Source organism: Chiloscyllium plagiosum, chromosome 1 (assembly GCF_004010195.1).
Source record: "Chiloscyllium plagiosum isolate BGI_BamShark_2017 chromosome 1, ASM401019v2, whole genome shotgun sequence".
NCBI lineage: Eukaryota > Metazoa > Chordata > Chondrichthyes > Orectolobiformes > Hemiscylliidae > Chiloscyllium > Chiloscyllium plagiosum.
In genome coordinates this window covers 79,866,439-79,890,402 of record NC_057710.1, presented here as the reverse complement: position 1 = coordinate 79,890,402, position 23,964 = coordinate 79,866,439, and the positions used below count along the sequence as shown (strand labels likewise).

At 40.1% G+C, this 23,964-nt stretch overlaps 1 protein-coding gene and 1 long non-coding RNA gene across 2 annotated transcripts in view; one reads left to right on the top strand and one right to left on the bottom strand.

Moving 5' to 3' along the window:
- fgl1 (fibrinogen-like 1) overlaps positions 1–22,861 on the bottom strand; it is a 34,325-nt gene extending 11,464 nt beyond the window's left edge. Inside the window, exons 1-5 of the mRNA XM_043690033.1 lie at positions 21,679–22,861; positions 21,462–21,540; positions 19,907–20,090; positions 11,848–12,007; positions 8,832–8,929 (exon numbers count right to left, since the gene is read on the bottom strand). Coding sequence (XP_043545968.1) covers positions 8,832–8,929; positions 11,848–12,007; positions 19,907–20,090; positions 21,462–21,530 — 511 coding nt within the window. The 5' untranslated portion in view covers positions 21,531–21,540; positions 21,679–22,861. The remainder of the gene's footprint in view (positions 1–8,831; positions 8,930–11,847; positions 12,008–19,906; positions 20,091–21,461; positions 21,541–21,678) is intronic.
- LOC122549870 lies at positions 1,472–14,165 on the top strand. Its single transcript, XR_006311690.1, has 3 exons — positions 1,472–1,582; positions 10,228–10,300; positions 13,362–14,165. It is a non-coding gene; the product is annotated as an uncharacterized LOC122549870 (long non-coding RNA).
- Positions 22,862–23,964: the final 1,103 nt, after the last annotated feature.

Below are 23,964 nucleotides of genomic sequence, written 5' to 3'. Positions count from 1 at the left end.
CCAGCTCCCTCAAAGTCAGCTTGCAGAGTGAACAGGATGTCTGACACCCAAGTTTTTAATCAGTCAGCCAGTGCTCCCTGATCAGCCCAGGTGAACAGCCCCAATCAGGGAACACATATTCTATGACGTCCACCTGGCTGAACTTGTTACAATCACTACACTGACCTCTGTGACTATACAGTGTACACGAACACCAACTAGTCACCAAAAGACATGACCCACTATCACTAGCATCCTTGCATACAGACAAAGAAGGTCGTCACTTTGACTGGGACAACACATCCATCAAAGGATAGACCAAACAGAGACACGCATGGGAATTCTTAGAGCCTGGCATTCAAACCGGAACTCCATCAACAAAAACATCAATTTTGACCCCATCTACCATCCTCTGAGAAAAAGAACCGGAAATGATACTACCCACCTTAAGAGACCAAGACACATAAATAGAAAGTGTGACATAACACCAGCACTTCACCGTGCTGAAAAGTCTGAAAACAAATCTGCCAGCGCAGCAAGCAAACTTACAACCAGAAAACTTCTCTTCCTATCTGCCATTTCCAACAGGGATTGCAATGTCGTGTCAGAACATTTGGGAACATGCCACTGCACTGTCACATCACAATTTACTCTTCTTCCTATTCAGAATCACTGAACAAACTATTCCAGCAAATAAGATGCAAGTGAGTTGCAAGCTAACTTGAAGTGTGGCATAAATTTGAGTGCCTGGTGAGGCATGCATGTAACCAATAGCACATTTGGCTTGAGCTGTATCGAGGAATTCTGCAAATTAACAGGCAGCGTGAAGTTGGTCAAGCAATCTAAAGGGGCCAAATGGCCGAAGCCTGCTTTTACTTATTACAGGTAGTTCTTCTATAACACAATGGTTGCGTTCTTGTGAAACCCTCACATTTTAGAAAAATTGCACTTTCAAAACAGCGCTTAAAGTGTTGGTGATGTAATTATGTTGCAGCCAACATATGTTTTAAATGTTCGTGCTTTAGAAACAGTGTCCCCAGTCCGTCAATTGCATTACAACAAATTTGCGGTAACGAAACACTTGTTATAGCAGAACAACCTGTATGTCTTTATGGTTGCATGACAAGGAGATGTGGAGATGAAGTACTCATCATAATCCCCAGACCTATTTGCAGCTTTTATCAACTTCTTGGCCCTCTCCCAAGTCAAGTATCTCCAATGTCCTCCAATAATTATAATGGATTTTACATGATTTTAAATTTGCAATTTATAAAATTTTTGATTGCCAAGGGTGATGTACATTTTGCATCCAGCACGGTGTCTTTATCTGATACAGTGATGCTTATGTTATCCTTGTAACTGGGTCAGGGATCCCACAATATTGAAAAATCCAATAGATGATTTTTACAGCTCACCAATATATACAAATATTACATTCATAGAAACTTCAGTGTCTGCACTAACATTGAGCTGTTTGTTTACAAGCAGTGGTCTGTTTCCATCAGAATGCCATGTTTCAAATGACCACAGCTGAGATGGAGTCTGAGATCTTTACATCCTCAGGTCACATGCTATGATGATATCCTGCACATGTCTCTTAAAGGTATGTTTACATACTGTGTCTGTTAAAGGTATATAGATTAACTGACTGTGAGATATAACACAAGGTGTATTTAGGGATATGGAACCAATATGATAGTTGGATAGATCAACTCCTGTTCCTATATTCATATAAGTAAAATGCTTTAAATAGAAAATGAATGAAAATATTGAAAGAAAATCGTTAATATATATATTGAGTCCCAATCTACATAGTTTCTGGCAGCAGTGGGAAATAAATGTCATCTTTTGTTTATTAATTATCACTTTAGGTGGAAAGGAAATGGGATGCTGGGAATAATTGCAAGTTAAAAGTGAGCAACTGTGTTTGTTGTTCTGTTCCTGTCTTGCAGTGCATTGAGTGTTTATGTTTCTTTTGATGACAAAGGCACTCATTTGATTCAAATAGAATGTTGTGAATAAATCTAAATTGGACTCCTGTGATTAATAGCTGACCACTGAGTTATTTTAGTGGCATAATGAGAGGCACACCCAGTAAAGCTTTTCCCTGAAGATACAGAGGTGCTAAACAACAAGGTTTAAACCTTTTGGTTTGGTACAGAAAAACAAAGGTCCTACAACTAATGCCCAGGTCTCGATCCTTCCCAATTTGCCCTTCCATTTCCCAAGCCCAAAATTTTGGCAGATGTATTGAATTGGGTGTTGAATTTTCCCCTGCAAAGACATATAAATGAAATTCAGTAGTGAATATCAACCAGAGTTCACAGAAACACCTGAGCTTCTGATCTATGCATAGTGCTGGCTTTCTGCCCAAGGTATATTATTGTCTAAACGGATACAGATGGGTGAATTATAATCAGGGGCAAAAGTATAGTCCGCGTTGCAGAACATACTTTCCAAATTAGGACTGGATTTGTTCGGACTATAATCACTGAAGTTTAGAAGAATGAGGGGGGGGTCTCATTGAAACTTTTAAAATTCATATAGATTAGACAGGGTAAATGCAGGAAAGATGTTTCTGATGACCAGGGAGTCCAGAACCAGGGTCATAGTCTAGACATTTGAGGTGTCCATTTAGTACCTGGGTGAGGAGAAATTTCTTCACCAAGAGTCAGTGAGCCTATGGAATTCTATGCCATAGAAAGGGCTTGAGGCCAAAACGTTGCAAGTTTCAAGGAGTTAGATATAGTTCATAGGACTAAAGGGATCAAAGGGTACAGGGAGAAAGAATGAACAGAATGTTGAGTTGGATGATCAGCTATGATCATACTAAATTACAAACCAGGCTTGAAGGACCAAGTGGGCACCTGCACATCCATCAATGTCACTTATTGTATCCATTGCTCCCGATGCGGTCTCTTCTACATTGGGGAGACTGGATGCCTCCTCGCAGAGCGCTTCAGGGAATATCTCCGGGACACCCGCACCAATCAACCCCACCGCCTCATGGCCCAACATTTCAACTCCCCCTCCCACTCGGCCAAGGACATGCAGGTTTTGGGCCTCCTGCACCGCCGTTCCCTCACCACCCGGCGCCTCATTTTCCACCTCGGACCACTTCAACCCCAGGGCATCAATGTGGACTTCACCAGTCTCCTCATTTTCCTTCTCCCCAGCCCCCCCCGCCCCCATTTATCTTTCCACCCTGGAGACTCTGTGCCTCTATTCCTGATGAAGGGCTTTTGCCCGGAATGTCAATTTTCCTGCTCCTTGGATGCTGCCTGACCTGCTGTGCTTTTCCAGCACCAGTCTAATCTAAACACTTGAAGGACCAAGTGCCCTACTCCTCGTACTGTTTTCTATGTTTCTATGTTTTTTTTTATATTTACAACCCAAAAACATATAAAATGTGCCTTTGCGTCCTGGTGCCCAGTGTTGCTACAGACTGCAGGGGAGTGGGCATGTCATGACTGTACTAATAATCCAGATCAAATGAACTCAAATTTTTGTAACACATTGTTGTAACTTGATATTAAAGTCAATCTAAAAATAAATATTGAAAATAAAAATGCATTCAGCAAAAGTGTTCATGAAGCTGTCAGTTTGCATTAAAAGCCAACTAGTTTAATAATGATCTTCATGTAAGTGAGGTAGGTAGGAGGATTCTGAATTCAGGAGTGGAGGAGCCTCAGCCCTTGACCTTGTTCAACAGGTATGAGATTTTTGCTCCCTATATGGATGAGGAAAAGGGCCCTGGACAGGATGAGCCAGCTGACCATGGCAGCATGGTGCAGAAGGCCATTCAAGAGGGGGGAGCAAAAAGACAAGTAGTTTTTAGAGGGGATTCTATAATTAGGGGGACAGAGCCGGATCGGGAGTCCTGCATGATGTGTTGCCTGCCCAGTGCCAGGGTGCAGGACATCTCTGACCAGCTTGAAAGGATATTGGAGCGGGAGGGAGAAGATCCAGTTGTTGTGGTCCACTTTGGCACTAACAACATAGGCAAGGCTAGGAAGGAGGACCTGTTTGGGGAGTATCATGTACTAGGAAGGAAATTGAAGAACAGGTCCTCGAGGGTCATAATCTCTGGATTACTGCCCGAGCCATGTACTAATTGGCATAGGGATAAAAAAATTAGGGAAGTAAACATGTGGCTGAGAGATTAGTGTCGAAAGAGGGATTCCATTTAATGGGACATTGGCATCAGTTTTAGAATCGGGGTGATCTGTACCGATGGGACGGTCTCCACCTGAATTGATCTTGAACCAATGTTCTGGCAAAAAGGATAAATAGGGTGGTCACTAGGACTTTAAACTTGTGAGTCTGGGGAAAGGAAAGGAAAAGCAACAGGGAGTATGGAGTCAAGGAGAAAGATAAGCAGCAGGTTAGCATGTGTGCAGGGTTTAAGTTCAAGGCAGACTAGGAATGAAGCAAAAGGGAAGGATAACTTAGGACATATTACAAGAGATGATGGAAATCATGAGGATAAGAAAATTAGCATTTAGGTGCTTTACCTGAATGCTCGTAATATTCGAAACAAAGTCGATGAATTAACGGCACAAATCATCATGAATGATTGTGACGTGGTTGCAGGGGGTTCAGGACTGGCAGTTAAACATCCAAGGATTCACAAATTATCGAAAAGACAGGGATGTGGGCAATGGAGCGGGGTTGCCTTGTTAGTTAAGAATGAAATTAAATCTATGGCACTGAATGACATAGGATCAGATGATGGGGAGTCTGTTTGGGTGGAGGTGAGGAACCACAAAGGCAAAAAAAACATAATGGGAGTTATGTACAGACCTCCCAGCAGTGGTCAGGACCAGGGGCGCAAGATGTACCAGGAACTAGATAGGGCATGTCAGAAAGGCAAGGTCACGGTGATCATGGGGAACTTCAATATGTAAATGGACTGGATGAACAATGTTGCTGGTGGATCCAAAGAAAGGGAATTCATGGAATGCTTACAGGATGGGTGTTTGGAACAGCTTGTGATGGAGCCCGCAAGGAAGCAGGCTATTCTGGACTTAGTGCTCTGTAATGAGCCAGACTTTATGAAAGATCTTAAAGTAAGGGAACACTTTGGAGGCATTGATCATAATATGGTAGAGTTCAGTCTGCAATCTGAAATAGAGAAGGCAAAATTGGATGTAATGGTGTTATAATTAAATAAAGGTGCATGAGAGGGGCATGAGAAAGGAACTGATGAAAATTGACTGGAAGCAGAGCCTAGTGGGGAAGACAATAGAGCAACAATGGCAGGAGTTTCTGGGTGTAATTGAGAACATAGTGCAGAGGTTCATTCCAAGAAAAGAAAGATTATCCAGGAGGGGGTTAGACAGCCATGGCTGACAAAAGACATCAGGAAATGTATCAGAGAAAAAGACAGAGCCTATAAAGTGGCCAAGAGCACTGAGAAATCAGAAGATTGGAAAATCTATAAAAACAAACAGTGGATAACAAAGAGAGAAATAAGGAAGGAGAGAATCAAATATGAAGGTAAGCTAGCCAGTAATATTAGAAATGATAGTAAATGTTTCTTTCAATACATAAGAAATAAACGAGGGCAAATGTAGAAATTGGGCCGCTCCAAATTGATGCAGGAAGGCTAGTGCTGGGAGATAAAGAAATAGCTGAAGAACTTAATAAATACTTTGCGTCAGTCTTCACTGTGGAAGACATGAGTAATATCTCAACAATTAAGGAGAGTCAGGGACAGAGTTGAGTGTGGTAGCCATTACAAAAGAGAAAATGCTAGAAAAGCTAAAAGGTCTAAAAGTTGAGAAATCTCCTGGACCCGATGGGCTACATCCTAGAGTTCTGAGGGAGGTGGCTGAAGAAATAGTGGAGGCGTTGGTTGTGATCTTTCAAAAATCACTGGAGTCAGGGAAAGTCCCAGATGATTGGAAAATTGCTGTTGTAACCCCCTTGTTCAAGAAAGGATCAAGACAAAAGATGGAAAATTATAGGCTGATTAGCCTAACCTCGGTTGTAGGTAAAATTCTAAAATCCATCGTTAAGGATAGGATTTCTAAGTTCTTGCAAGTGCAGAGTCGGATTAGAACAAGTCAGCATGGATTTAGTCATGCCTGACAAACCTGTTAGAATTCTTTGAAGAGGTAACAAGTAGGTTAGACCAGGGAAACCCAGTAGATGTTATCTATCTAGACTTCCAAAAGGCATTTGATAAGGTGAAAGACCACTCCCTCCGTGACTCCCTCGTCAGATTCACACCCCCCACCAACCCAACCTCCACTCCCGGCACCTTCCCCTGCAACCGCAGGAGGTGCAAGACTTGCGCCCACACCTCCCCCCTCACCTCCCTCCAAGGCCCCAAAGGAAACTTCCATATCCGCCACAGATTCACCTGCACCTCCACACACATCATCTACTGCATCCTCTGCACCCGATGTGGCCTCCTCTATATTGGGGAGACAGGCCGGCTACTTGCGGAGCGTTTCAGAGAACACCTCTGGGACACCCGGACCAACCAACCCAACCACCCTGTAGCTCAACATTTCAATTCCCCCTCCCACTCCAAGGATATGCAGGTCTTTGGACTCCCCCATCGTCAGACCCCAGCGAAACGACGGTTGGAGGAAGAACGCCTCATCTTACGGCTGAAGGGCTTATGCCCGAAACGTCGATTCTCCTGTTCCCTGGATGCTGCCTGACATGCTGCGCTTTTCCAGCAACACATTTCCAGCTCTGATCTCCAGCATCTGCAGACCTCACTTTCTCCTCACGGGAGGCTGCTGAGTAAGGTGAGGGCCCATGGTGTCAAAGGTGAGCTACTGGCATGGATTGAGGATTGGCTGTCTGACAGAAGGCACAGAGTTGGAATAAAAGGTTCTTTTTCGGAAAGGCAGTTCATGACCAGTGGTGTCCCGCAGGGTTCAGTGTTGGAGCCGCAGCTGTTCACTTTATATATTAATGATCTGGATGAAGGGAGTGGGGGCATTCTGGCGAAGTTCGCCGATGATATGAAGTTAGGCGGACAGGCAGGTAGTACTGTGGAAGTGGGGAGGCTGCAGAAAGATTTAGACAGTTTAGGACAGTGGTCCAGGAAATGGCTGATGAAATTCAACGTGAGCAAATGCGAGGTCTTGCACTTCAAAAAAAAAAATACAGGGACGGACTATTTACTAAATGGTGAGAAAATTCATAAAGCCAAAGTACAAAGGGATCTTGGAGTGCTCATCCAAGATTCTCTAAGGTTGACTTGCAGGTTGAGTCCGTGGTTCAGAAAGCAAATGTAACGTTGTAATTTATCTCGAGGGTTAGAACATAAAAGCAGCGATGTGCTACTGAGACTTCATAAAGCTCTAGTTAGGCCACATTTAGAATACTGTGTTCAATTTTGGGCCTCACACCTCAGGAAGGGCATACTGGCACTGGAGCGTGTCCAGTGGAGATTCACATGGATGATCCCTGGATTAGTAGGCCTAACATACGATGAATGGCTGAGGATCCTGAGACTGTACTCATTAGAATTTAGAAGGTTGAAGGGAGATCTAATAGAAACTTACAAAATAATGCATGGCTTAGAAAGGGTGGATGCTGGGAATTTGTTTCTGTTAGTTGAGGAGACTAGGACCCGTGGGCACAGCCTTAGAATTACAGGAAGTCAATCTAGAACGGAAATGAGACATTTCTTCAACCGGAGAGAGGTGGGCCTGTGCAATTCATTGCCACGGAGTGCAGTGGAGTCTGGGACGTTAAATGTCTTCAAGGCAGATATTGCTAAATTCTTGATCTCACAAGGAATTAAGGGCTATGGGGAGAGTGCAGGTAAGTGGAGTTGAAATGCACATCAGCAATGATTGAATGGCGGAGTGGACTTGATGGGCCAAATGGCCTTATTTTCACTACTATGCCTTATGGTCTTCATGGAAGGAAATAGGCGTTCTGTCTGGCTTGTAAGTGACTCCAGTCCCACACCAACATGGTTTGTTTTTAGCTACTTTCTGAAATAAAGTTGCATCAAACTGCTGGATTGCACTGATTCGAATCAATCATCACTTCCTTAAGGCAACTAAAAACAGGCAAAAAAAATGCCAGTTTGGCCAGTGAAACCCACATCACAAAAATAATTTTGAAAATGGACGAAGGATATTTGTTTAAAAATTAACATAATTTAATCATTTTGGCACAATGACCAAGATTGAAAAATTTTTAGAAAAAGACAAAGGATATTTTTGAAAGTTATTTTCTTGTGAGGCTTTAATATCCTTCATAATGTGAAAAGAAAGTGAACCTAAGGATGGTAAGGAATCTGATAATTTAGAAATGCTGAAAAAGAATGAATTAGGTATGAGACTATTTCCCACCACTGTGATGAAAACGTTTGAACACTCAACACATTATAATTTTACAGTGTGATGGGCTGAATGTTGCATTGGAGAGCTTTAGGGGACAAACTAGGCTGGCAAGAGTTTTCACCTGCCCCACGAAAGCCACTCTGACCAAAGCAAACTTTTCAGAGACAAGATCTTCAAATATTTGGAGCTGGTGCTTCTGCCATTTCATGGCACAGCCACAGTGCTTGCCTTGACTGTGCACTGACTACAGCATTAGTGGTTCCAGCTTTTCTGCACAATCTGTTTTAAAAATAAAGTTTTAAACTTCTAAGTGCCTCTCAATCTTTCAGCAATAATGGGACGAAGGGTCAAAGAGGCATCTTTTGTGCAGAATCTTCACTTTTCTTTGAACTCTGAAGACATTAAATTTGTTTCTGTTCTCATGAAAAAACTGGCAGGAGGTCATTGCAGCTATTGTAACCTGTCAGATCAATTTATATTTCAGCTAGAAATTGGTACAGCCCATTATAGCGAAGATATTGGAATACTTACCCTGTGATGTCAGATGATTCAAGTTATCATTTCCAATCCAGTATTCTCCATTGGCAGATTGAAAGTTTCCAAAACCTTCTTTGTAATCAGACCAGACTCTTGATTTAAAAAAAGCAATGTATTATATTTCATTTTTTTTGAGAATTAAATACAAAAGCATGTATAAGAAAAAAGTAACCAGGAATGGAAGTCATTGATGAATACCTCAGCTGAGGATACTTTCAAATAGGATTAATTGGTTTCTACATGCTCAGGACCATAAACCATACCTCATGTAAATTGTGAAAAATGATTTAGTACAAAGCACAATTACATATTCAACTGCTGATAAGCTCAACAATATGAACTGTCATTAATGGTCTTGGATTTCTTCAAGCTTAACAAGAATATGCATGTATTATTAATTTGATGTGAGCACATCCATTATGAAATATACACCAACATTCATTATTAATCATCCTGAATATCCATAATTCATTAGAAATGGAAACACCTTATCAATTGAATAATTATGTTTAAAAGTAACCTCCTAGAAGTTATGAACACAATTTTTAAAATGAATCATAGGCTTGGGAACGTAAATACCGAAGGGAGGTAGGAATTTAAGGAAGAAACACTTCTGCTGGGACTTTGGATTGTTCACAATTCTGGGCTATTTACATTGCCCCTATCATTTCTCCTGGCAGAGGTGGTGGGGGTTGGGCAGAGTGTGACAGGTAGCTATCTTCAAGAGTGCTGCGGTGTTGTGTTGCAAGGGGCTTCATTAGTGGCAATGATTAACACTTTCAGAAGAAATAAAGGAGCCAAATATAATTTGAGGTGTCACAAGATGATTCAGCATTCAATAAAAATTAATCAGTAAAAAATATTGGAAAAAAATGAACTTATATTTATTCATTTCTTCTGGTTTTCAATGTTAGAAGAAGTTATCTAGAAGCATTAGATCGTGCTACTAGGGTGAGCAAGCTGATTCAAATATATAGGTACAATCATTAAACTGGGCTGATGCTTTCACATCAATTGATACTTCAAAGTAAATAAAGTAGTTAATACCAGTGCATTTAAAAATATCAATACACCCAGAAAAGAGGATTTTGATTGGCCTTTTTGAGTTTTGCCATTCTAAGGACTAAACAAGATTCACAGGCAGATTAAGCAATCAGATGTGTACAGTCATCTGTTTTTATTGAATTGTTCAGTCAATATAAATAATATATATTTCACTGGCTGAAACCACACCCTTTACTACGTATATTAAGATGTATATTTTCACTGGGACTGAGTTGATAGCTCACAATGGTCTGCATGTTCCTTTATTTCTAATCTCCAAGAATCTATTATGTGTAATTTCCTGTTTCAGAGGCACTTTTTTTTTTAAATAGCCTTATCTTTACAGAATGTGGAACTGTTGGCTTGGAGAACGTGGTGATGACAGTGAACTATCTTCCTGAACTTCTGCAGCCCATGTGGTAAAGTTGTTAGATATAATGTTCCAGGATTTTGACTCAGCAATCATAAAGGCATTGCACTATTCAAATGATGATCTGAGTTCAGCAGCATAAATTTGAATGGATTACTTTCAAAAAGACACTGATAAAAATGGATGAATGATGTTCTTTAAGATCAAATCAGACAACATTTGCTTACTGTTCAAGCAAGTGTTCTTCATTTGTTTCTGACTTTCAGTCATAAAGCACAAATCTCGTATCATACCGACAGTGTGGAAGTGAAATGTAATAATGTGACATGTTCTTTATTATTAAAAGCTCTGATTATTTGGCAGAGGATTTTCCCATTGTGATATTTGCTGCAAAATCCACAGACATTTTATCTTTATGGAGGTTGTAATTATTTAATTGTTATACTTCAATGAAAAGCAATTTTGTGCATGTTAACAAGTAATTCTATGGGTTTTTTAAAATTACACTCTCCTGCCAATATATGTGAAGTCAAGGTAGCTTGTAAAATACAGTTCACAGCCATGCCTTCTAACTGCCTGCCCAACCAGAACCTGAGATATTGTACAGGGCTTGTGGGTGCATCAGTCATTTTATGGTTAACTCATGGCCAATTAAGTGCCTCATCCCACTCCCATTGTTCTTTTCTCGCGGCAGGAGGAAATCAAATCTAACAGCTTTCATTGCATGGCTGGTGTTGGACAAGGGAATCCTTTGGGGATTGCATGCAACCACCTCCCCTACTTAACACGCCATCTCCAGGCCTTTCAAACTGAGTTCCCTATCCTCCTCATCCCTTTGGATCTGCCACCTTTTCCCTAGTGATACCAGGAATTAGCTGTAGCCCAGCCTGCATTAGCTCCAGTTCTTCATGCAGTAATCCTATCAGTGATGGACCTTTCGTGCTGACCAAGTAAAATGTCAACTCTGGGAAAAGGCTCCTTCCAGATGACAAACATTAAATGTCTACAGGGCAGCTACCTCTCTGTGTGAGAACGTTATGTAATTATGTTTCGTCAGTCAGAAGACCCCTTTTCAGAGCAGGTTTCTGTCACAAGGGACCCCATAAACTCCAGCCCTACATTTTGAGTAACAAATTTTAATGTCAATTAAATTTTCAGTAAACTTCAAATGCTTACATCCTTTCACAAAAACAGTTGTAATTTGTTCAAGAGCAAAGCAACACATTGTACCTCAAAGCAACACATTGTAAGAAAAATTATACTCCTATGAACTATGAAAGATTCAGCTCATTTAGTAACATAAAAATATTAACTTCTGAGAACAGCAACATCAGGTTGAAATTTTGATGGAAAATTGAATGACCATATTATGGAAAGAATTCTGAACGTTTCTACCAAAAGAAGGGTCAATGATATGTGAGCGTTTTCTAAAGGATAGACTCAGCAGGATTATAAGCATTGTCCCCTGCTCTTTGAATGCAGTGTACAGCTGCACATTTAATACTTAATTATTGCTTTGAAATCTTTTTCTCAACAGATTAATTCATTCAAAATACATTCAAGACGTGTTATGTAACATTTAAAATTAGACCAAACCTGTCGAAATTTTCACTGCCATCAGTCCGTCTTTGGATGACTGTCCAGCCACCACCATCTCTCATATCACAGTACACCTTGAAGCTTGTGGGAGATGACAATGGTTGAATTCTATAAAACATACTCCGTCTATTTCCATTGTTGTAGATCTCGGCACAGTCTTTATGGAAAATAAAATTTCAGAATTTTATCAGTTCGCATTACTCCTGAGGAGGAGGTTGAAGGATAGAAGAATAAGTGTAGGGAAACAGGGAGAAGGATAGAAAATAGGCAACATGAAAGACAATTAGAACAGATGCAGTTGGTAAAAAATAAACAGTGAAGAGGTGGCAAAGCAAAGAAAATCTTCCAGTAGGGGAATTAGATACGATTCATTCTTGAGAGGGAAATAATAATCTATTTAATCACAACTCCATTGAGGATAACCTGCAAAGGGTATGGCTGTTTAGGGTGTGAACCTGACTACAGTGGTTTGGGATAATACATGCTCAAAAGCCTAAGTAGCTTATTATTTTCTTTACTCATTAATGAGATAAGGGCAAATAAATGAACTTTTTAAAAAAAGTGTTATTCTTTCACAGGGTATGGGCAAGACCATTAAGGCCAGCATTGTTGCCCATGACTAATCACCCTTGACCTAAGTGACTTGCTGGTGCCATATCAGGGGCCAGTTAAGAGTCAATGACCTTGCAATGGATCTGGAGTGACATGTAGGCCAGATCAGATAGGGATGGAAAGCCTCCTTTCCTGAAGGACATTTGTGAATCAAATGGGTTTTTACACCAGTGATAGTAGTCGTAATCACAAAACTGCAATTAGCTTTTTAATCCATATTTCATGAAATGAATTTAAATTTCATCATTTCCCATTCCCTATACTTCTGGATTTCTTGTGTAACAGTACACAGTGTCATCAGAGAAAGAGAGTTCCAGAATTTTTACCCAGCGATAATGAAGATACAGTGATATGATTCGCAGTCTGGATGGTGTATGGTTTCTAGGAGAACTTATAATTGATGATGTTCACATGCATTTGCTGCCTTTATCCCTCTTGGTGGTACAGGTTATGCATTGGAAGATATACTTGAAGACGTGTTGGTGAGATGTTGTAGATCATGTACACTGCAGTCACTGTCTTCCATGGTACAGGGAATTAATGTTTAAGGTTGTAAATGGAATGCCAATAAAACAGTCTGATTTCTCTTCATTAGCAACTTGAGTGTTGATGGAGCTGTAGTCATAGAGGCAAGTGGAGAGTAACACATTCCTGACTTGTGCCTTGTAGGTAGTCTTGCTGCATGTGGGCTAAACTGTTTCAGTATCTGAGGAATTGCGAATGATATCAAACAATGTACTATCAACAGGAGAAACTGTCAATTCTGATCTTCTGATGGGCAGAAGGTCATTGGTAAAGGAGTTGCAAATGCTGGGACTTCTCCCGAGGACTCCTACAGAGAGGCCCTGGTGCTGAGATGATTAACCTTCAACAATTACAACCATCTTCTTTTGTCTTAGGTATAACTACAATTAGCCAAGAGTTCTGCTCAAAACCCCATTGACTTCAAATTTGCGAGAGATCCTTACTGCTATACTTGATAAAAAGTCAAGAGATGTCATTTGAACCCACCTTTGGAGTTTAATCTTCACCAAAACTCTAATGAGGTCACCTTGATGGAATCCAGACCAAACTTCATTGAGCAACGTTAATGATGAGTAAGCACCAGTTCATAGCAATGGCAGAGACAGAAATCATGGGATCTGGTGCTTCTTCTGTTTCCAGGCACCTTGGATCTCTTCCATATTGGTCCCCTTTAATCTTCAACAACTTCTGTGATGCATCATGTTTTGGATCTAATAGAATACAGTCATGGAACAGCGAAGGAGGCTATTTAACCCACCAAGACTTCCATAGTACTTTCAAAGGGAAATTCAGTTAATCCCACTACTACCTTGTTCCATTTATTTTTAATTTCCTCTTCTGCAAATATTCATCACAATTCCTTTTATAACACTCATTGAAACTGTAATTATCACAATAGTTGGAAGGTGTGTATTCTAAATTCTAACCAATGCTTCTGTAAAATCTCTTCCATCTGTTTCATTTGGTTCATTTCTCAATAAATGTAAATAAATTGAATCTGGGCCATCTGATTATCGATCCATCACCCATTGGAAATGCTCTCTACTCTGTACCCTCATAATTTCATATGTCTCCAGCAAATCTACACAGACCTCTTGGCCCTCGGGAGAGCCAACACAGCTTCTCTGTAATCTCTACTCCTGTCGGCATTCTAGTAGATCTCTTCTGAATACTCTATAAAGCCATAACATTCTCCCAGTGCCTCAAATTGGATTCCACAGTCACAGTGGAGTCGAACTGTTTATATAAGGTCAGCAAAACGTCTTTACTTTTTCACTCCAAGCCTTTATTTATAATGATTTAGAGATGCCGGTGTTGTACTGGGGTGTACAAAGTTAAAAATCACAACACCAGGTTATAGTTCAACAGGTTTAATTGGAAGCAGTAGCTTTTGGAGCGCTGCTCCTTCATCAGGTAGTTGTAGTGTATAAGATTGTAAGACATAGAACTTATAGCAGAAGTTTACAATGTCATGGAACTGAAATCATATATTGAAAAAGACCTGGATTGTTTGTTAAGTCTCTCATCTGATAGAATGATCATGTTGGTTTCAGTTCTTTCATATGTAAATCGCAAAACCTTTTTAAAAGTAATATTCTCAAGTGAACTTTAACAATTGGTGTCATGTTGGCCCAGATAATGTATTGAAGGTGTGAACTTCCCTGTGTGACTGTCAGACTGATTCTAATCTAAAAAAACGGATTTACAGAATCTTACATGAATTCATGGACACAAACTCCTATACATACACACTCCGACACACACAAACTCCTACACACTGACACACCGACACACACATACACACAAACTCCTGTACACACACATACACACACTCCTACCGACACACACTCATGCAGACCCTCATACACTCCCACACTTACACATGCACCCTCTCACAGATTTATACCCCTTTACACTCACATATACACACTCTCCCACAGACACCCATAACCTCCCCCCACCCCGACACACACACACACACACACACACATATATATACGTTTGTGGGGTGAATCTGCAGAATTATGTTTTACTTTGCTGAAAAACTGCATGAATACATGCAAGATTCTGTAAATCCATTTTTTAGGTTAGAATCAGTCTGACCATTGTGACACAGACAGCCTCACAGGGAGCTAACACCTTCAATACCTTATCTGGGCTGACATGACACCAATTGTTTAAGTTCACTTGAGAATGTAACTTTTAAGAAAGTTTTGGGATTTACATATGAAAGAACTGAAACCAACATGATCATTCTAACAAATGAGAGACTTAACAAGCAATCAAGGTCTTTTTCAATATATAATTTCAGTTGCACCATACTGTAAACTTTTGTTATAAATTCTGTTTCTTACAATCTTATACTCCACAACCATCTGATGAAGGAGCAGTGGCCCGAAAGCTAGTACTTCCAATTAAACCTGTTGAACTATAACCTGGTGTTGTATGATTTTTAACTTTATTTATAATTCCCATTGAAAGTTCAGGATTTCGTAGGACCCACTTCACCATCTTTTTGTTAGACAGTTGCACACATGGTCATTTATATTATGCAATCAATTTTTTGAATGTGGCTTTTTGCAGAATCATATTTTACAAGGGCTCTTTGTGAGATTTTTCTTATAATTTGCAGAGGCTACTTCTTACTTACAGGTGCTTATGTCTCATGAATTCATTTATTTGGTGATGCAGTTAGATCATAACAATATTTTCTGTACTTGACTCACACAGAAACTCAAATTAGAAGAATTCTATTAAACTTAGAACAACAACACACAAAGAAGGCAGTGATTTCCTAGACAGCAGTGTTTAAATTGGCAAAGAGAACAGGCATAATTTTGCAATAAAAGTATTTTTGTTAAAACAACTCACAGACACTTTTGCACAAATAAAACCGTCGCCCTTAACACTGCTTCTGCAAACTGGTGAGGTCATAACTAAAGCTGCTCCATCACATATACCAAACGTTGGAATATTTTAACCAGGCAATTGCAATCTTTTTTACTGCATCTCATGTCTTAACCATAGAATTAAATTTAATAAATAACAGAGCTAATTAAAATGGCATCCAATAAATATTACCCAAATATTATCTCCTGATCTTATGCAGTTTAGAGATTCCACTTTTATTTTTCAAGCAGTTAATTACTTTAGTGATTTTAAGCCTTTCTGGCTCCTAGGTAGTTGAGTGTTCCATTACTGATTGTTCTTTCTTTGCAGCCTCCTCTTCTGCCCACTCTTTTCCAGCTTCCAGCTTCCTTCTTCCCTTCCCCCAACACATAACAGTCTCCTTCTTCGCTCCTACATGACAGCTTCCTTCTTCTCCTTTTCCCAACAGCCTCCTCCTTTCTTTCCATCCACCACCCCTTGAAGTCTCCTCCTTCCTCCCCTGTACAGATGTTCCCTGTGAACTCAGCTAACAGCAAACTCCCAGTACCAGATCCATATACAGCAACCTAAGGCCCACGCCAATAACAGAAAATCCAGTGACTTGCTCATCATGATAATTTACCTTCCGGGTTGCTACTGTAAGTATAAGCTGGTTCTGTCTCATGTGAGCCTAGCAGTAAATGTGGGAGATAGATAAACTCTGATAGGAAGAGCATGAGAGATACAGAATCTTTCATGAGAAGAGAAACTCCTCACAATTTTGTTCTTCTGGTGAGCAGGGATGACCTTGTTCTGACTGGTTGAGCATAGATCCTCTTGAAAGTATTGACATTGTGCACCCCCTTTCTTGGAGCCTGGCTAATTACAGTATTAATTACACTAGTCAGCACTTTGCTGCTGATCAGAAATGGATTGATGGGATGGTAATTTTCTGGATTTGATAGGTCATCCCTTTTGTAGACAGAAAACCTAACTAGGCAACTTTTCACATTGTCAGGTAGATTGCTGTGTTGTAGTTGCACTGGAACAGCTTGGCTCAGGTTACAGCTAATTCTGAAGTTCTGCAATGTTTCTTACCACAGCTCAGATGCTGTTGGCTCCCATGGCCATTGCAATATCCAATGTCCTCCATCATTTCTTAATTTACATATAGTCAATCAAATTGTTTAAAGACTGACATCTGAAATGAGTGAGATCTCATGTTGATGCTGGGATGGAATGTCTATCTGACACTTTGAGGTAAATGGTTCCAAGGCTTTAGTCTTGTCCTTTGCACTGATGGGCTCTCCCTTCATTTAGAATGGGATGTTTTTGGCAGCTCTTCCTCCTCTGGTTAGTTAACTGTTCACCACCAGTCTCAATTGGATGTGGTTGAACTGTAGAATTTTGATTTATTTCAGGATTTTGTTTGTGTGCTGCTTTTGCTGTTCAGCATACATGTAATCCTGTGTAGTAGCTTTTACTGATGCTTCTCCTGATATGCTTTACTACAGTTCTTATTGAAACCAGGATTGATCCCATGGTTAGGTGATGATGCAACAGAATTTTTGACCCAATAATCGTGAAGAACTGAAACATTCAATGTGATGTCATCAGTGTGAAGACAGGGGCTTTGACTGCTCAAGAACGGTGTTGTGGTCATTACTTCCATGTCTGTCATGAATATGGACAGGCAGATTGGTGAAGGGGAGGGCAGCAGATTTTTCCTTCCTGCCTGCTGCTGGCCTGAATTCTGGCAGGTATGTCTTTCAGAACTTGGCCAGTACAGTCAGTCATGATGTTATGTTTATTCTTCTTCCAAATGGTGTTTAACATGATGAGAATCAGCAGTAAGTACATGTGACCATACAAAATGGGAGCAGAATGAGACCCTCAAGCTTGTTCTGGCACTTAATTACACCATGAGTGATCCATTTAATTTTCAAATGCCACATTCCATCTGCCCCGATATCCTTCATTCCCTTTCCTAACAGGAATCAATCTAACTCGGTCTTAAAAATATTTTATTTTATGACCCTGTCTCCACCACATTCTGAGGCAGAGAATTCTGAAGTTGCACAATCCTCTGAGAGAAAAATATTCTATTCTCATGTGGCCTGAGAAGGGGACCCTTAATTTTAAAACAATGCTTCAGGACTCACCCACAAGAGAAAACATCTTTCCATATCCACCTTGTCAAGACGATTCAGGGTCTTATACATTTAAAAGAAGTAATCTCTCATTCTTATAAACTCCAGTAGAAATAACACCAGTCTGTCCAACCAATCTTCATAAGACAAACCACTTAATCCAGGTAACAATCTAGTAAACTTCTTTGAAATTGGTTCCTATGTATTAACATCTTTCCTTAAATAAGGCGAATAAAATGCCACAAAGTATTTTAGATATAACCTTACCGATGCCCTGTATTATTGAAGCATAACATTCTCACAATTATGTTAAGTTTCCCTTGCATTGAAGGATAGCATCCCATTCACCTTTTTGTAACATGCTGCACCTGCATGCTAATTTTTTTGTGATTTGAGCATAAGAACATCTAAATTCCTCTGCATCTCAGAATTCAGCTGTCACTCTCAATTTAAATAATAACTTGGTTCTCAGTTTTCCAACCATATTAAACAACTTCACATTTTCCCACATTATATTCCACCTGCCAGATTCTTGCCCACTCAATCTCTGTGTCGGTCTGAAACCTCTTCTTCAAGGGGCAACGGGCAGGTGTTTGCATTTGCTATTGTTGGTGCATAGTTTGATGATAGGTGGTCCATATAACTTTACTCTCCTTATTTGACTTTTCTGTCACAGTTTGATGTGAATTATCTTGCCAGCCAATTTCAAAGGGTGACTGAGAATCCAATATGTTATGAGTCTGGAGTACACGTAAGACTGGCTGTGCGATTATCCCAGACTTTCGTTCCAACCGTTTAATAGTTTCATGATCATCATTAGGAGTCTTTTTATTCCAGATGGAGTAATTAATTAAATTTGAATTCCATGAACTCCTGTAGTGAACTTGTGTCTTTGATGTAATATTCTGGGACATTAGGATTACTAGTCTTAGTAACACGATCATTACATTACCATTGCTACAAGTGACCTTATACCTGATACCTTGTAGCATTCAATATTTAATATTTCTCTACAATTGGCATGAAATTTTATTTATGTATGCGTTGAATTTTTATTGCTATGTCAAAAGCTTTAAATCCAGTCTCCATTTCTCTTACAAGCAAGTTGTTACTTAGATATTGGAGGATCTTAGAAATAATTTTTGGCTAGTATGGTGGGAAAAATGCAATCTGACTTGTATTAAGAATGTCCAGTGGGAAGGTTTTCATTCTTTCAACTTACAGTAGTTTGCAGGTTAACATTTAGAAACAGAAACATTGACCAATTGCATTTGTCTGTTGCAAAAGAGGTCTCAGGCAACTCCTACATTCCAGCTCTTGGTCTGTAGCTTTGAACATTACAGCATATTAAAGCAGTTCTTAAAAAAAAGTGTTTTTGCTATCACAATCCCTCAGGCAGTAAGTTCCAGACTTCACAATCATCTTGGTTTTTTTTCCCAATTCCTCAATTCCCTTTAAACCTTCACTATGCCTCCCATTATTAACCTCTTTGCTAAGGAGAATTGATCATTCCAATCCAGTCTCTCCAGGCTGATCAGAATTTTATTCACCTCTCAGTCTCCACTTCTCCAAAGAAAACATCTGCAGCCTAAGCAAGCTACCATTCTCCAGGCTTGGCAATTTATTTATTATAAATTGTGCAGAGAAAACAGAGCTAATATTTCAGATCCAGTGACTCTTCTTCAGAAGGTTAGCCATGCTTTCTCTCCACAGATGCTGCCAGACTGGCTGAATTTTCCCAGCAATTTCTGTTTTTGATTCTGATTTCCAGCATCTGCACTTTTTTTTTCATTATAAATTTCTTCTGTGTTTATATCCTTTCTATAATGTGTCATCCTGGTGACTACCAACATAACTTCATGCTTATAGAATCTTAGGGTTAAAACTAAATTATATGTGACCTGCAAAGAGATTTCTTCCTCTGAGATCATTAGTAGCATCATCTTCTGAAGCACCAGTGTCACGCATATTTTCCCTTTCATTTAAGAGCCGCTGAATCTGTAGTTGCTGCTGTTTAATCTGTAATTCCAGAGCTTTCACTTGAGCTCTCAGTCGTTCTTGTTCCTGTTGACAGTCAATTGGTGCCTATGGAATCAAACAAGCTCTTCAGAATATATACCTTCAAAACAATCTCCCTAGAAAATTGTGAGGTATTTCTATGGTCAAATTGTCCTAGGAAATTATCAAGTAGATGGGGACAAACATATTCTGGATGGTGAACCTGGAATGTTGTCTACTCCTTTTAAATCAAAGGCCAGCTTTCTTGCAGTAAATTCCTACCATCACCAGATGTTTGCATTAGTTTATACGACCAAATCAGAAGTAACAGTGCTGACATATCAAGAGTAGACCATGCTTACATCTGAAAATTTAAGTGGTGCCACATCACATCACAGGTAAAATACAGCTGGTATGTGTAGATGTGTGCTGCAAAATATGTTCACTTCTCATTGCAAAATTGAAATTTGAAAGTGCCAGAAAGGACAACAATTTTTTGTCATTTTTTTCTTCAGTTTTAATTTTGAGACAGATATAAGCAGTGATTTGCACGGCTATGATTATCTAACATTTTGTAATTCTGAATCTTGAATTGATTAAAATATTAGTTCAAAGATGATAAATGCAAAAAAGTGAATATTTTAGATATTTCTTTAAATTGTCTATAATACTGCATTTAAATTTAATATTAAACAGCTGTAAACCTCGCTAACTTTGCAAAGTTCTCCCTCTGTAATTACATGGGTTCCCGGGATAACAGGAAAAGTCGAATTGAGGTGAGAATCATTGGGGAATCTTTCTAATTTACATGGACCATTCCTTTCCTGGTACGTATGGCTGAGGAAACTAATTTTTTAAAAGAATGGGGCATTGCCAGAATCAGTGTACTAAACTTCAAATCCCACTCAACTGTTAAGATATCATGCATGCATTTTTCTGTCAAAATAGCAGCCTGGGGTAAACAAAACAGCGACGTAAGCGGAAACCAAATTGGTTCCCTTCAGCGTCGTACTGATCGCTAAAAGCGAAATTGACACTTGTACAGCTCTTTATCCCCAAAGTACTTAAAATTCCTCAACAAGTTCTCTTGTCAGCACCGCTTCTGCAAGCAGTAAGCTATCGGGAGTGTGTATAAGTGCAAAGTTCACGTAAATTGTGAGATGGGAAAAGGATGGGGGGATGTGGGCGGTGTAGGCAGGGCCGAGGTCAGAAATACAATAGAAAACATCTGGCAGTTTTTTTTTTCATTCACATCCTCTCTTTCTGTGTTGTGGGAAGGTTTTCCAATGCAACCGCGTTTTTGTATTATAGACGTTCAATGAACTAACCAATAAATACAATAAATAACTTGCGAGAGATGTACTTTGCTATCCGATTGCAATGCTTGAATTTGAAGTCTCTTGGAAAAAGAGAAATGTAGCACGCACACCCACTTCCCATCACATTGTGCTCACTTACCGCGCGGCTGCAGTCCTGCAACAAGACACAGACCAAGAGGGAACACGCACAAACCAAGACTCGCTGCATTTTGGAACTTCTAGTAAACACAACATTAAGAGAGAAATATATTAGCCCCAGCTCAACATTATCACGAGACGAAGATTTCAACTTTATGATATGGAAGCAATCAAAATATACTGAATAACTATTCAAAGAACAAAGATGTAACACTTACTTCGTTCTGAGAATGGGAGTAACAGAACTCCTCCTGTGAGCTCCAAGGCGCGGGGACTTGAAGAGTTTTAGCTTCAGCTGCTTTCAGTGTTTTTGATTTTATCTCTGGTGACTCAGTGGGCAGGAATCTTTTCCAAGACCGTTGTCAGAAGAAAACACGGATCAGCAAAGCCAAGGAAACTCGAGGGTGACCACAAGGAAAACAGAATTAGGAACACATCCCAGTGCACAGATAGCTGGAGCTAATGAGATTGTTTTTTTAGAAGAAAAAACCGCAATTTAGGTTTACACTTCATGCAATGAATTAAGACTTGGCAGTTTCTGCTCGGGGCCGTACTCTGTCCTTCACCAAATGGGATGGTAAACAGGGGAACATCTGTGACCAAATCATGACATTTAAAACAAAATTAAGAAATAGCTCAGTGCAGGAGAATGAAAATAAACCAAACAATGAGGATTTTTAAAAGTGTATTTAACTCAATAACGGGCAGGGTATCACTCTTGCCTTCTAATGGCAGACCAGGGCAGGGAACCTTCTCTGCCGCAGTCGGGCATGAGTAATGATGTCAGAATGGTAACATGAACTTGTCCACCATCTTAGGATGAGATGACTGGGTTTTCAAACTGGCAGGCCAAACTTCTAACAATGCTTACAACTTCTTGTAAGAGTTCATGCAAGTTAGAGGGCTACAGAGAAGGGCAGGAGAGTGGGACTAGCTGAGTAGCTGTTCTGGGAGCCAGTGCAGATACAATGGCATCCTTCCGTCCTGTTAAATTCCCTGATTCTATGATTCTTAGGAAAATCTGTAGAATGGGACACTGTCCATGCCTTCCTCCTTTACCACAAGTCAAGAGAGATTGTCCATCTCAACACTCTGCTAACCTGCCCCTAACCCTGTCAACTCTGACTCACCATCAACCCTGCTCTTTCTGAAAAAAAACATCCAAATTGCTGAGGCAAAGGGAAATTCACCACCACAAGTCGTGGTTCATGAAATAAATTACACACACTGTAAAAAATGTTGGGTATGAAAGAGAACAGTACAGAGAAATATGTTGGTTGTGCGATATTAATTACACAAAGAGAAGGTTTTATTTAAGTAGTATGGACATGCTTCCATTTATTATGGTACCTTACCTTCTTTTAATGACTTCAGCGGTAAGCTTCTTCTCCCAGCCAAAGCCCAGTGAAAGATGGCTTCCAGCAGCCCAGAGTGGCAGTATAGGCCTGGTGCCTGGTGGGGAGGTTTCCCATTTGGTGGTCTTTTTGTGTGGTGATCTTATCCAGGAAGGGTGGTCTTACCCTCGGGTAGAGGTCTTCTTTGGCGGTTTCTGGGTATGCCCGCAGCTCAGCTTGTAGATCTAATGCTGGTGGGGAGGATTCATCTTGGCTTGGAGGTCTCGTTCTTCCTTCAGAGGCAGTTTCCAGTGGCCCAACATTGGAGGTCTAGACCCTGTATGGAGGTCTCATCTCAGTATGGCAGAGCAATCTTGGCATGGTGTAGCAGTCTTGGTCCAGCCCTGTGTGACGGTTTCAGCCTTGTTTTCCAGGGTACCCTGCACCCAGGAGCTATTAATTGATTTGTGATGAACTTTTACTATTCTTCTTATTGTTATTGACTTCTGTCATTAATTTAGGCACCATGGTAGAGTGACTTTTAAAACTTGTCACTGTACGTTTTGTGAAAATACACATGATAATAAATTGCTATATGTTGAATTGCAAAGTCTATTCAATATAAATTATTACCAGGTTCCCCAGCTATCCCAATTTAGTATTATATTTATTTTTGTATTTATTTATAGCCTCTGCTCTTCCTATCATTGTAACATTTCCACTTCTACAAATGCTCCACCTGGGTTTCTAGATCTCTGCTTCTTTCAACCCTCATCTTATGAATGTCATCTCCATTTCAGGTAGCTCAGTGGCTCAGTGGTTCGCACTGCTGCCTCACATCACCAGGGACCCTGGTTCAATTCCTGCCTTGGGCAACTATCTTTGTGGAGTTTCCACATTTTCCTCGTGACCGCCTGGGTTTACTCTGATTTCCTCCCACAATCCAATGATGTGCAAATCAGGTGAATTGGCTATGCTAAATTGGCAAGTCGGGGTAAATATAGGGCAGGTTATTCTTTGGAGGGTTGATGTTGGCTGAAGGGCCAGTTTCCATGCTGTTGGGAATCTAATCTCTTTGGAGGCTTTGTCTTATCCATGAAATGTTAACTCTTTCTCTTTCCACAAATACTGCCTGACTTTCTGCGTATCTTCACCAAATTTTATTTTTAT